The 14,008-nt window shown below is 45.7% G+C and overlaps 1 protein-coding gene and 1 non-coding gene across 2 annotated transcripts; both read left to right on the top strand.

The window, feature by feature from the left end:
• The first annotated feature begins 291 nt into the window (after window positions 1–291).
• On the top strand, window positions 292–9,452 carry LOC120694400 (putative disease resistance protein RGA3). The gene is made up of 4 exons (XM_039977521.1): window positions 292–1,833; window positions 1,932–2,388; window positions 2,469–3,442; window positions 9,099–9,452. The coding sequence occupies exons 1-4, from the start codon at window positions 292–294 to the stop codon at window positions 9,450–9,452; spliced, it is 3,327 nt and encodes a 1,108-aa protein (XP_039833455.1).
• A 4,257-nt stretch (window positions 9,453–13,709) lies between these two features.
• LOC120694403 lies at window positions 13,710–13,795 on the top strand. Its single transcript, XR_005683476.1, has one exon. It is a non-coding gene; the product is annotated as a small nucleolar RNA Z102/R77 (small nucleolar RNA).
• Window positions 13,796–14,008: the final 213 nt, after the last annotated feature.

Raw genomic sequence — 14,008 nt, 5'->3', positions numbered from 1 at the left:
AGGCTAGCAGTCTACTTGTTTTCCCAGGTCAGACATCAATGTCATCAACTACTGTTTCAAATAGGTGTATCAGATGGTGCAGTCATACATCATGTTAGCAAAATAACAAAGAAACAATCATGCATGAAAAAAGCGCCATAGGATTCAGTTAGTTTGGAACATGCATAACCCATAATTTATTGAGAGTACAGCTAGTTTTTGCAGATCATTTTTTTTTGTTTCAAAAGTAGCAGCTCATGTTCAATTTGGTCTGCAAGATTTTTGGGAAAGGAGACACTTTCAAAATAAATGATGGCCAGTATCAAAGGTGCTGCTGTGTCTGCAATTTTGAAAATTTTGGCAAACAAGTTAGCTCCATCGATGTTGAAGCAGTACAGTTCTATAGTGGGTGTGACAATGGATCTCCAGGATCTCAAGGGTCGATTTGAGGATATCAGCTCCTGGCTAGAAAAAGCAGGATGTAAAACAACGGATAATGATCAATTTTTCATCAGAAAATTGAAACACGTCGCATACGACGTTGATGATATTGTTGATGAGTTCCATCTAGAGGCTGAGAAGCATGAAGCTGAAGTTGCCAACAATATTGTGTCAAAATGTCTCTGCACAAAACCAAAATCATATCTGTTTCAATTCAAGGCTGCCCTCAAGATCAAGGCTATAAAGAATAGATTTGATGAAATAGTGAAGCAAAGAACTGACTTCAGTGCAATAGTAAACAGTTTGCCGGAAGGTCATCCTGTTCCACACATGAACAGGACTGCCAAGGCAACTCCAACAGTGCCAAATGTTGCTGTGGCATCAATAATATGTGGAAGAGAGCGAGAAAAGCAGGAAATAATATCTAAACTGGTGGACAAAAATAACCAACAGATAATCAAGATAGTCTCCATAATTGGGCTTGGTGGCTCTGGGAAAACTGCCTTGTCTAACCTAGTTTTCGGTGATGGTAACACCGTAAAGGATCATTTTGAAGTAAGAATATGGGTTCATGTGCCCCAAGAATTTGATGTCCAACAGCTTATGATGAAGATGTTTGAAGCCATTACTTATCAAAAATCTGAACATCATTCCATACAGAACATAATTCAAACTATAGCAGATACATTGACTGGAAAGAGGTATTTGCTTGTATTAGATGATGTCTGGACTGTGGACCGAAGTCAATGGGAAGATTTTATGTTATATATAAAGAGAGGAGCACCTGGAAGTAGTATTTTGTTGACAAGTCGCAACAGAAATGTTGCAGAAGCAGTGGAATCAACAGATCTGTCGAAGTTGTCGTCCTTGTCTAAGGATGATAGCTGGACAGTGTTCACTCAGATCATTGGTGAGGACATAAAAGGTTTGGACTCTAAATTATTGGAAGTTGGGAGAGAGATTGTGAATAAATGTGGTGGGGTGCCACTTGCAATTAAAGTTCTTGCAAATGTCCTTCGTGGCAAGACAGGTATAGAACAATGGAAGGCCGTGAGAGACAGTAATCTACTAGATGCTGAGGATAAAGAGCATAGAGTATTAGCAAGCTTGATGTTGAGCTATTCCCATTTACCATCCCATCTGAAACGGTGCTTCACAATATGTTCATTGTTTCCTAAAGGCCTTCCGCTCGATAAACAACAATTGGTTGACCAATGGATTGCTCACAATGTGATTAGTTTGACTCATGGTTACAATTGCTTGGAGGATGTTGGCGACGAGTGCTTCAATTCACTTGTGCAAGTTTCTTTTCTCCAGGATGTGAAGGAATATTTTGGGAGAGTGTGTTGCGAGATGCATGATTTGCTTCATGATCTTGCCAAGTTCATCTTGGATGAGCAAATTTCAACTAATGTGCCAAAGGATGCAACCAGTTCCACAAAATACCCCAGATACTTTTACCAGATTCAATTGGTGACTGTAATATGCTTTCAAGCATTTATCTTTGCCAGTGCATGGAGCTTGCAGCCTTGTCAAATTCTATTGGTAGAAATAAAAAGCTAAGAGTTCTTAAACTAGATCATACCAAGATTAAGGAGCTACCAGTAGTTATAACAAAATTGAGAAATCTACAATGTTTGAGTCTACGTAATTGTTATAGGCTGGTAGAGTTGCCCAAAGGCATCGGAAATTTGGATAAGCTTCAATTTTTGAACCTAGAATATTGTGTGCAGCTAGTAGAGCTACCTAAAGAAATTAACAACTTGGAGAAGCTTCAAGTTTTGAACTTGGAAAATCGTGGGGAACTGGAAAATCTACCTGAAGGCACTAGCAAGTTGGAGAAGCTTCAAGTTTTGAACCTCGAAGGCTGTAGGAAGCTGGTAGAGCTACCTGATGGCATTGTCAAGTTTGAGAGGCTTCAAGTTTTGAACCTGAAAGATTGTGAAGAATTGAGAGGGATGCCTATAGGCATTGGACAATTCAGCAGTCAACTACAAAAGTTGCCCTTATTTGTTGTGGGTAACGGTAAAAGTTTGCTGGAATATCAGAGCTCGCAAATGTAGGTAGGAATAGTGAAGGTCTAATTATCAGAGGTATTTCACATGTGTTGGAGAAAGATGATGCACATAAGGCATGCTTGAAAGAGAAGACAAATTTACAGAGGTTGAAGCTAGAATGGAAGATGCGTCAGAAAGGTGAGGTGAACACTGAGTTTTTCTTTAATGAAAAGGTGGACACTATGTTGGAGGAGGCTGTACTTGATGGCCTAGAACCGCCAGCTGGGATTAAAGAGCTAGAAATTTGTGGGTACTCAGGCGAGAAATATGCATGGTGGATGCAGAATCAGGTTGTTGGTACTGAAGTAAAGGGGCAAGCTTGCTTCCAATTTTTGAGGGCGATGAAGCTATCTGATTTCCAAGGATTGAAGCATCTACAAGGGCTTGTGGAACTTCCTTGTCTGGAGGAGCTTGAGCTGCACAAGATGCCTTCTCTTGAGAGCATAAGCTGTGGCCCATTTCCTTCACTGGTGAAGTTATTAATGGATGATCTACCTAGATTGGAAGAAGTGTGGTTGGTAGCAGAGAGGACCATGTCTGATGGAGAAGAGGGAGGAAACTGCAGCAATTGTGCACCTCACTCGGGACAGGTCCGAGTTGGTAATTGCTTGACATGTCTGAATATATCAAATTGTCTTACATTGAAGATCAAGACATTCCTACCTTTGTCTTGTCACCTGAAGCATTGGAAGTTGTCTGAGTGTGCTGGGAAGTGGACCACAGAATCTAATTACCACTGCCAATTCCATTTCGAGAGGTCCAATTCATTCTTCTATCATAGCCACCTACAAAACACCGGACGTGAGTGGGAGGTGGTGCAACACATGACAGCATGGGAATTATTGAAGACTTTTCCCATGGATAATGCACTAGGGGAGCTTCGACATCTACAAGAGCTAAACATTCTGAACTGCTGTCGCCTTAGTAGCCTTCCTCAAGCAATGGGGCAACTCACATCCCTCCAGGTGCTACGGATAGGAACGTGCGATGGACTTAAGCAGTTGCCGGAATGCTTGGGCGAGCTCTGTTCTCTTCGAACTCTACATGTTGAATGGCTGCCCAAAATAAAGAGCCTTCCCCAATCGCTGCAGCATCAGCATATCACATCACTTGAGGATCCCAGGATTCATGCATGTCATGCACTTCATGAGCTGCCTAAATGGCTGGGAGATCTCTGTGCTCTATGCAAACTCCACATTTCTGGGTTGGATGGGCTGGCTTGCTTTCCCGAATCCATGTGCCGGCTCACGTCTCTTAAAGAGCTCTACATCGACAGCTGCCCACGCATCACATCCTTTCCGCAGGGGATGGAAAGCCTGGCCTCCCTTGAAAAGCTATGCATCTCTAGGTTAGGAGGAATCGTATCCTTGCCAGAGGGCATAAAAGGCTTCACCGCTCTGAAGAAATTGGAGATCATTGACTGTCAGGGAATAAAATCCTTGCCATAGGGTATAAAATGCCTCACCACTCTGAAGAAATTGGTGATCAAGAAGTGCCCTGATCTGGCGAGGCGCTCCGAGGAAGGAAAGGGGAAGGACTGGCACCTCATTTCCCACATCCCTGATGTGTGGATTGATTGAGGTGAGTCATGGGCCCTTTTTTTCTACTCCCTCCGAATTTAAATATTTGTCGCGGTTGACTTTTTTTGCAACATTGAATCATCCGTGTGTGTGTGTGTGTGTGTGTGTGTGTGTGTGTATACAAGAGTGGTTTTTTTGGGTATAGCAGGACTTGAACCTGCGACCTTTAGGTTAAAAGCCCAGTTAAAGAGAGGGGGTTTAGGAATTCTATGCCATACAGCAGTATCTACAACCCCTTTTCGGGCTCCGTAGCACCAACGTAGTCTTAGCCCTAGAACACATGGGGCTTGGAGCACTGATAATAAGTCTGTATGATACTAGGTCAACTGTACTCGGGCAAGTACTCCCCTAATGTGCCGATTGCTAGCGCATCTAGGGCCCCCCCTTTTTTCCCGAATGATGACATCAGCATGACCTCCATAGTATCCCCTACGAATAAACTCCTCAGCAGTCCACCTTTCCTTTTGATGGCTTGGCTTTCTTTTCTGTCGCTCCTATGTAGTGGTCGGAGGTTGACTTGCACAAGGAAAAGAAGAAAGGGAGATCTCTCGTTAGGTCTTGGTGATGACCGCCTATGGACTTCTTCCACTTAGCAGCTTCCGACATAGCTTACTCTTAGCTATACTGCTAGGAACCGGATAAAATCGTATATCAAAACAACTTCTGGCATCACCGGAGGGATCGAAACCAACTATCATTTTTTGACCATTTGCTACAGTCACTATCACTGAACTAGTACCGTACTTTCCACTCAACCAAAGAAAGATAATGGAGAGTTGACCGAAGTGAGCACTACCTTATCGAACCTACTGAAAACCTAATTAAATTTATTTAGGCTCCTAATTTGAAAATACGGGTGTTACAAACCTACCCCCCTTAAAAGGAATCTTGTCCTCGAGATTCGGCTGGGCTAGCAAAGAGCTGAGAGAATTTTGCCTGTAACTCATCTTCTCTTTCCCAAGTAGCCTCATCCTCTGCATGATGACTCCACTGAACCTTACACATTCGTATCCTCTTACTCCGAGTAATTCTCTCTAGTGTATCCAAAATTTTGACTGGATACTCGGTATAAGTCAGATTATCCTGGGTCCGAAGGGATTTGAATTCCACCGCTTCAGATCAATGTCCCCAGAAGCAAGGAGTGTAGTAAAAAGCAGGCATTAAAGTAGGTGACTATCTTTTTGATAGGCGCCTCTATCTGTATGGGGAATTTGCTGCTGAAAGTTGACCCAATCATGATATTGAAGGATGGGACCTTTTCTCGAAGGTTGGAAAGTTCCATTCGTCAGACCTTTTTACAGCAGTTGAATGGGTTTAGCCTAGTTTCCGCAAACTGATGAAATACATCAATCCAATAGACCATGAACGGATTCGCCTCTGGCCTCTGGGCACGTCGGAACCCGCGCCCCAAGACATCAGTCCTTTTTCTGCTTGACCCGATGCAATGGAGGGTCCCACTCTAGTATCTGCTTTCTATACCATAACTCCTCTTTTCCCTACTGAGATAGATTTCAGGAGTACCCTGGCCGATGAAGGAAGCTTTTTCTTTCCATAGCCGGCCAAAGTACGCATCTCATGTGCAAAGAGACGATCTTCCGGGTGAATCAAAAATGGATCTAGTGGGCTCTCAATTACAGACGGGGTCCATGTTGTCGGTAAGCACAACGGTGATATCACTGCTCCGTCCTCTTTTCGGATGATCAGCCACACTGGGACTGAGACACGGCCCAGACTCCCACGGGGGTGAGCATGAAGAAAGGACACTACCATCAAAGAAAGACAGCTCTCAAATGGATTTGCGTCAATGGGGAAAACCCTGGTTTAAGAAGGGAAAGGCCCGGGTAGAAGAATGGGACCTATTCTGGGACATACAATGCATTACAGACGTATGATCTATGAAGGAAAATGAGGCTGACAACAGTAGCTGGATAACTAAATCCTTTTTTAGCTTGCGGATCATCTCACTCAACCACTCACGGCTGGGGCCAAATCGAAGAACTGGCCCGCTTGCTTTGTTTGGAAATGGACTCGATATACCATCTAAATTCCCCGGTATCGTGTGGGGACAAACACATGGGGACTATTATCAGCCAGCCCTTTTTCTGTTGCTGCGCGTTGGAGGAAATCCCATCATATAGGAATATATTGTTTCGATTTGGTTTTGATTTACTGATTTCTAATCTCCAATTTCACTTCCGCGTGCACATTCCAGATAATTGTTGAGTATAGATCCAATTTTGTTGGATATCAATAGACCAAAATCATGGACTACATCGGCTAATCTAATTGCTCATCTGATGAACATGTCAGTCAGTTCTCCCTTCCATGCCCACAGCAGATGCTACGGGGTAATTGCCACCGGCCCGCGAATTGAGGATGCATCCCGCTCTTTTTTTCTTTTTAACTAATTCCTGTAACATATAGTCCTAATTTCCTTTCTTTGTTCAAACTATCTTTAACAAAATATCTCATGTTCAAACTATCTTTAACGATAAAACTAATCATAACAAAATAAGCGATAATTTCTACGTGAATTTTAATTACTGCTTGCCTATTAATTGCAGGGTTAAGCGGAAGCCCATGATCAGCCTGTCGGTCAAGATGAAAGACCTGCATCTGCATGGGTGAAGAGGTAGATCAAGATCTTGACGCTGTATGATGTCAACCAATCCATCGCAACCTTTGAAGTTGATTTTGTCGAGTGGCCTCTGCTTTGCCACGAAGAGATGCACTGGTTAGTTTTCTGTCTAACTACTTCGATCCTGCCTGTGTACTCAAGCAGGCAGCCTGTGAGAGCTTCCTTTGCTGCCTCACGCCATGAAGCAATCTGCTGAGCTGCACCTGCACGGTTTGTTCTCCATATTCGGTTGTTTGTATTGTACTGTATCCACCACACAACCCTATTTTCTCAGATCCAGTGTATTTGCCGGAACAAGCAGTGCTTGTTTGGTTTCATTCACAAACGATATTTCATTGCGGTTTCAGAAAAGGGGGAGAAAACATTCTGCTCTACTTGCTCGGTTACAAGCTAATGGATTATGGATGCTCCTGGAGAGATGGAGCAAGCCAGGGGCGACCAGCCTCCGACTTGCCGGTTGCCGCCTCTACCATGGCGCGGCCCGGCGTCTGCGCGTGGTAGCACAACTATGCAAGGGTGGTCGCAGCTAGCCAAGGTATGGTGGGTGTGCCAAGGCATGGCTAGGTGGCCGCGTGAACACGGCAATTGGCGATGCACACCACCTGTTGGGCGAAATGTGTGGCCCGTGAGACATTGTTCGGAATTCACCTTTATATCTTTTCCTTTCTGTTTATCTTGAATTGATTCTGCTTCTTCTGCATTACGGTTGGTTTTGAACCCCAAGATGGAAGAAGATGGCCGTGGCCGAGGCATGGACTCATCAAGGTGAACGGCGACACAGCCAAAAAGTACGTCGACAAGGCCACCAAGAAGGAGGTCAAGGACATCTTTCGGCCGCTATGACCGCAACCTCCTCGTCGCCGACCCCAGGCGCTGCGAGCCCAAGAAGTTTGGTGGGCGCAGAGGTACCAAAAATCGTGTCGTAATTGCTAGATCATGTATCAATTGGTGTTGCGTGTTCTGGTTCTATACCTAGCTACATCTTTACATATATGCTATGGGACTTTAGAATTTTAAGCCTAGTAGTCTCGTACGTTTTTTAATAATCTTACTATTACTAATTAGAGGTCTAAAAAGATGCACTGTTTACGAGACGCTTTAGAAAAAAGAAAAAATCTAAAAAATCCCACAATAATCAGAAACATCTGTCCTTCTATTTTAAACCATGATCAACCATAGCCATTGGATTAACATCAGCTACCTAGCCTTCTATTCCCACATAGTTGATCCACTAGCAGATCCAACAAGGATCGATACACAACTTGGACACTTTTTTTTCCTTTTCTATTAAAATATGTAGAACCATACGCGGATACGCCCCTAAGCAACGGGCAACTAAAAAGTGTACTAGAGCTTACTAAAATATTGCTACCCCTACAATAATCACGCCTGAAACTCTTTATTTTTTTCCGGGTTTTCTCTATGCGAGCTTTGGTGACCAAATGTTACGTTCGGTACGGGGCTGATTAATGTGGTAAAAAGAGACTACTAATACTATGTGATAACGAAACTTGATTAATGGTGACGAGGTTTCATATCCGACTGTGTTGCAAAGACGAACATGCATGGAAATTCTACTGCACCAGTTTCTCTACTTCTGCCTCCTTTATCAATGAGTAAAATCCATCTCCAGTCCCTAAACTTGTCACGCTATGTCATCCCAGTCCCTAAAGTCTCAAAGTGACTATCCCAGTCCCTAATCTATGTTTGGGTCTCATCGAGGTCCAAACGGGCATAGGGCAGACTCGTTAGCTAACGTGGCACCGGACTCCACAATGACGTTAGCTCGACCTACTCTGAAATACGGCAGTTTCCTGCCCAAATCTGAGTGTCAAATAAACTTCCTACAAATAGAAGCATAAAACAATAAAATAAAATCTGAGTGTTAAATTAGCCTCTTTATCTCTAGCAACCGTAATACCCATCAATTGCTAGAAACAATTATGATAGAATGAAAAACACGACAACAAAACCATAAATATAACAAGTGAAATTACTATGAATTGTAGTAATTATTTGATTTCTGCGAATGTATAAAGTGAAAATACATCGGTATTTCACACTCAAAGATTATATTAATTTCCTACCGATACATCAATATTTCACATAGGAACATCATCAAATCGACGGTAAGTAACCCGTTGAATGGTGATTTAAACCTATAAGGATTACAGAAGCACTGTTTGCACAATTTCAATCTTTTTTTTTCTAAAGGGGCTATTGCAAAACTACCCTCATTTCGTCCTCTGATTACATGTTTGCCCCCCTTTTTTTTACTTTGCATGTTTGCCCCTTTTTTTTTGAATCTAAAGCTTCCAGTTGCCCCTATTCTGTTAAGAGCCGGTGACAGTGTTAAATGGCAGTTGAAAAGACACATAAGCCCTTGTGGGACCCACTCGTCAGCATCAACAAAGAGTCAAAGACATCCGCTCACCGGCGGAGGATGAGGCGGCGCTCTACGGCGCTCGTCGGCGTGGGACTGGGAGGCAGCTGGCCGCACCCGGCGCCGCCGCGCGGGTGTACAACTGGATGCTGGAGGAGCGGGCCCCAGTGCGCAGCCTCGCCCACGCGCCCCTCAACGACGCCGTTGCCGCGTGGGACTGTCGCGGCCGCTGCGGCGATGACGGCGGTGGTGGTGTCGCCGCCTTCTCTACGCTCACGGGCGACCTGAGCCACTGCTTCCGCGTCGCGCACGGCCGCCAGCCCAGGTCCTTCACCGCCGACGCGCTAGCATTCAGCTGGGGTGCTGGCGGTTGAGCTCCGGACCTCCGGCGGCGTGCGCTGGCAGTCGCGGAGCAAGCTGTTGGCGTCGAGCGGGAAGACCAAGGCGCTCGGCGGGACAGCGCGCCACCTCCGCTCCTGCTAGCCGCCGTCGTGAGGAGGAGCGGGCCGGGCCCATGGCCGGCGCCACGGGCCTCGTCCCTGTCTTCACCCCGGTGGCGGCGAGGCAGGAAGAGGCGGAGAGGCGACGCTCGCCGGCGCGGGACGAGGGCGCGGGGGAGGAGAGAGGCGACGCTCGCAGGCTGCCACAGGATCCGCCCGTTCCTCCGCGCCGTTGGTGGCCACGGGCTCCGCCTGCTCCTCCGCACTACTGGCGGGCGGGCGCGGCCTCCCGACCCCCGCGCGACTCCGGCAGCCCAGGCAGCCCCACCCGCTCCCTTCGCCCCTCTGCCTTTCCCCCGTGCCTCAATCTTCTGCCACCTCCGCCGGTCCTCCCCCAATGAGAGAGCCAATAGAGCAGGGGTAGGAGAGACATTTCCTATCTAGATTTTCCATACTTCCTTTTCTTTATTCGCTGGAAGCTGCCTCGGTGGACGCCGTTGAAAATCAGGGGCAAACGGATGATTCACACATGAAAAACAGGGGCAAACATGCAAACCTTAAAAAGAAGGGGCAAACATACAGTTGTAGGTACAAACGAGGGCAGATATGCAATTTGCCCTTTTTTAAAGTATTGTGGCCTTAAGGATTGAAGCTATAACCTTCGGCTAACACACAAGCAGAACCTCAAATTTAGTTTCTATATTGAAAAGTTGACCAAGTAGCACATACTACTAGCATGTTAATCCAGGCAAAAACAAGTGACCTACTCCTGCAAACAATAAGTTCAGTAGTGCAACTAGGGACGGCCCTGCTCAGACTCAGTGGAGCTTCTCCACTTGGATCTCCACCTGCAGGGTGGAGCCGCGGACGGGCTCCCCCGGCAGCGACACGACGCCGGCGACGTCCACACGAACTCCCAGCTCAGCCTCGCCGCGAACTGTGCCGTCCCCGCCGGCCACCACGCACTGCATGGTGCCCGCGCCCTGCCGCAGCACTAGGAACACCACGCGACGCCCCACGCCGCGCACGCGCCCGCGGCCCGCGGCACCTGTCGGCTCCAGCAACGCCAAGTCCGCCCACGCGTACCCCTCCTGCAGCCGTCGGACCTCTCCCATGGTGGCCGCCGTAGTCCTCCCCCTCGTGGTGCTCACATCCGAAAGCCATGGGTGTCTGGGAGCATAGGAACAAAAGAAGAAGGCGACGGCCACACAGTTTGACGGCCGCCGAAGTCTGTTCAAAGAGGAACGAATGGATTCGGGAGGAAAAGATAGGGGATTGGTGGGGGGAAGAGGAGGGTGTGCGTGGGGGTCCCACATGACAGTCCAAGGTGGCATACCCGTTTGGACCTCGTTGAGACCCGAACTGAGTTTAGGGACCCAATCAGCTACTTTCAGAGTTCGGGGACCGGGATGACACAGCGTGACAAGTTTAGGGACCGGAGATGTATTTTACTCTTTATCAATCTTATCTGCTTGTCTTTTCACCTCAATTTTCGTCCAAAGGAAGCTAAAATATTACATTCAATGTATCATCATACCCCAAAAAACTAATTATTTCACGTTACAAAAACTAACCAATGCACTGTCACGGGTTGATCGGCTGGTGTCATAAGAATGCGAATACTCTTGGCTAGTCTATCTAGTATGGTTATGCTTGTTACCTATAGGCTATAGCAAGGAGAGGACGAGGGCACTGCAGCCACCCATAGGACCCACGGCGCCGGACATGCGGCGCCATCCCCCTTCCTATCGCACCCCTCCAACGCCCGCAGAACCCCTCGTCACATCCCACTGCTCCCGGCTACGGGGCCCGTGCTCGGGACGCTGCGCCACAGGGCCGGGCTTTGCCTCCTCCCTCGGCTCCACCGGCGCCACCCCCCCCCCACCTGCGCCAGAGCAACCGTCGTTTGGCACCCTCATCCCACTGCCCGTGGAGGCGCCAAGCTGTCCACACGCTGGTGAAGAGCAAGGTGCGAGCGCCGAGCGACGAAGAAGGCCGGTGCTCCGCGGGTCCTCCTGGCGCCTGGGCAGCTGCCTGGATAGTAACAGCAGCACTGTCTTCGGCGCACACCTACTGTCATAGATTTGCTAGCTTGCCAAATGTCTAACACACGCTGCATGTGTTCGACAGAATGTCGACTAATAATATGTCCGTTTAGATCGCAGTGATCAAGGCTTTATTTGTCCAGTAAGTAGGCAGAACCGGTCCACTGATTACTTGAGCCACTCGCTATTCCTTTAGGCAAAAATTATTTCTAGGTATAATGGCCTTATATTTTGATCCAGTGATTTCAGTGGACAATGCTATGCTACTATTTTTAATATCCGTAGACTTAATATGCTTCACAAGGTACTGAAATTCAAACATGGAATAGGTAACAAAGGCTACCCTACTTGTACGACCTTTGTTAGCGTTTCTGGTACTTTAATTGTAAATTAGTAGTCGCTTGCATCTCGTTGTCCGTTGTGCAAGGCCAACTGAAGACTACGATTACATTGTATATTACCTTGCTAAATGAGCTTCCACCCTGAACTGTCAAACAACATTCTTTCAAAATAATAGGGAATTGCCTGAACAAAAAGATTGATTTTTTCCAAACATACAAACTAAAACTGAGTACTCCTAGCTAACACATGTAAACTATAAATCTTATTTGAGAGTTTTGCATTGTAATTTTTCTCATGTTCATAGTTGGCCATAATACTAGTGTGTTCAGGCAATATTGGTCACAGTACCAGCGTGCATTGGACAACATGAGCCATGTTGAAGTTAAAGAAAAGAAACAATAAATAAATCTCTATGCCTTCATAACATCACAAAGATACTAGTGGGACAATATGATAAGGAATCTGCCAGTACTGAATTTTCATTATTCCAAAGATACATGCACAAAGGCTGACTGTCCAGGCACAAACTATGACAACGAGTAAGCTACTTTTGCTTATACTCTCCCCCGAATCAGTTCTTCATACTTTCCTGTCTGTTAACCCTTTGATGCTAAAGCATCACTGATTCACTGTGATTTGAATCTTAATGCTACAATGCTTTGTATTGTCCTTATGCAAAAATGAGTGGGCTAAGTATCACAAATTAAAAATTTTATTGCTATTTTACCTTATGATCTATACTTCCTACTATACTGTAACTTTCAGAGCATGCAAGCTGATCCCAAAGATATCAAACAACTGAGCAGAAGAAGACCACCTGATTGAGTGCCATCTATAGTTCTATACATGTAGCATGTTGCTTAGCATTTTGGTGCCATCATAGCATTGTGATAGTTAATCTTTATATTATCATGGATTGGTTCACTCTGGTACTTCACTTTGATAGACACATTTTCTTGCTAGGGGTCGGGCGAGATAGGCCAACAAGTGCACTTGAATGCTGGATCTAGGCAAATGCTTCCATACTAGGAACAATACTCTAATGAAACATCGAGTTCCTCCAGAACAATAACAATGCACAAGACGGAATTTTCTGACCCAAATCTTAAGCTGGCCATCAGATTTTAACTCAGGTGACAAATTTACCTTTTTTATTATTACACAACATTGTCCTTTTGCAATATGATCATCCTACGTATGCAACAGCTAACTATATACTCAGAATAGGCTATGGAACCATTAAAACATGGGATTAATCTGTTTTTTTAATGAACCTGCAGGAGAGCTGCATGTTATATTGAAAAGTAGGAAACGCCCAGAGGGGCGAAGGTAAAATTTACAAGGCAGAACAAGAAAAACGGAGCTCCAACAGCTGCCAAGTGGGATTAATATGTTTGATCTTGCTAATATTGACATAGTGTACTGGTCAACTCCATTGAGGGTGCGGCAAAGCCGCGCTGTGTTTCTAGTATATACTTATTATCATTTGAATGGACAACACACAATCAGGAGCTAGCACAAGTGCACAACTATTAACTACTACGAATAGCTACGTCAGTGCACTAATTAGTTGGACGATCCTTCAAGTTCGTGCTAGTGCACCTTGTTTGAAATCTTTCTTCCCTTTTCCTGCTTCTCCTATGAGTGGGAAGACTGCTGTTGATGTATGCAGATGAGTCACAACTCTTCAGTCTCTCAATCTTTCTGCTTGTGTGCCGTGTTTGTATACTGAATTCTGGGTGAGCTTTTTTCTTTGGTCCTGGTTCTACTTTTTGTATGTAGCAGTGCTGTTTTTTCTGTGAGGAGATGGTGTGATGATCAAATTTTTTCCCTATTGGTTTTATTGGCCACCATGATGGTTCAAACTGTATTAGCTCTATCTGATCATTTCCTTCACAATCTAATTTTTTGAAACCGTTGAAGCCTTTATTTTATCTCTGCCGTGTTGTTTCAACGATGTTTCAACAATGCCGGTCCCAAGCCCGGATAAAGGAGGAGGGTTGTGTTAGGCGTGGCGAGCCAATGTAGAACCCTGCTACTCTTATGGAGATGAAACCCAAGAGAAAACCATTGGGGCGTAACCCTCTTAGCTGCGCGCCATAT

The sequence above is a fragment of the Panicum virgatum genome, unplaced genomic scaffold (genome assembly GCF_016808335.1).
Source record: "Panicum virgatum strain AP13 unplaced genomic scaffold, P.virgatum_v5 scaffold_5569, whole genome shotgun sequence".
Taxonomy (NCBI): domain Eukaryota; kingdom Viridiplantae; phylum Streptophyta; class Magnoliopsida; order Poales; family Poaceae; genus Panicum; species Panicum virgatum.
This window is presented reverse-complemented; position numbering and strand designations above follow the sequence as displayed.

Excerpts from the sequence above, each read along its gene's own strand:
- LOC120694400 (XM_039977521.1), top strand. The coding sequence starts at position 292 with ATGGCCAGTATCAAAGGTGCTGCTGTGTCTGCAATTTTGAAAATTTTG. Across the intron at positions 1,834-1,931 it reads ATGAGCAAATTTCAACTAAT|TGCATGGAGCTTGCAGCCTT; the intron begins GTGCCAAAGGAT and ends TATCTTTGCCAG. Across the intron at positions 2,389-2,468 it reads ATTGAGAGGGATGCCTATAG|AGCTCGCAAATGTAGGTAGG; the intron begins GCATTGGACAAT and ends CTGGAATATCAG.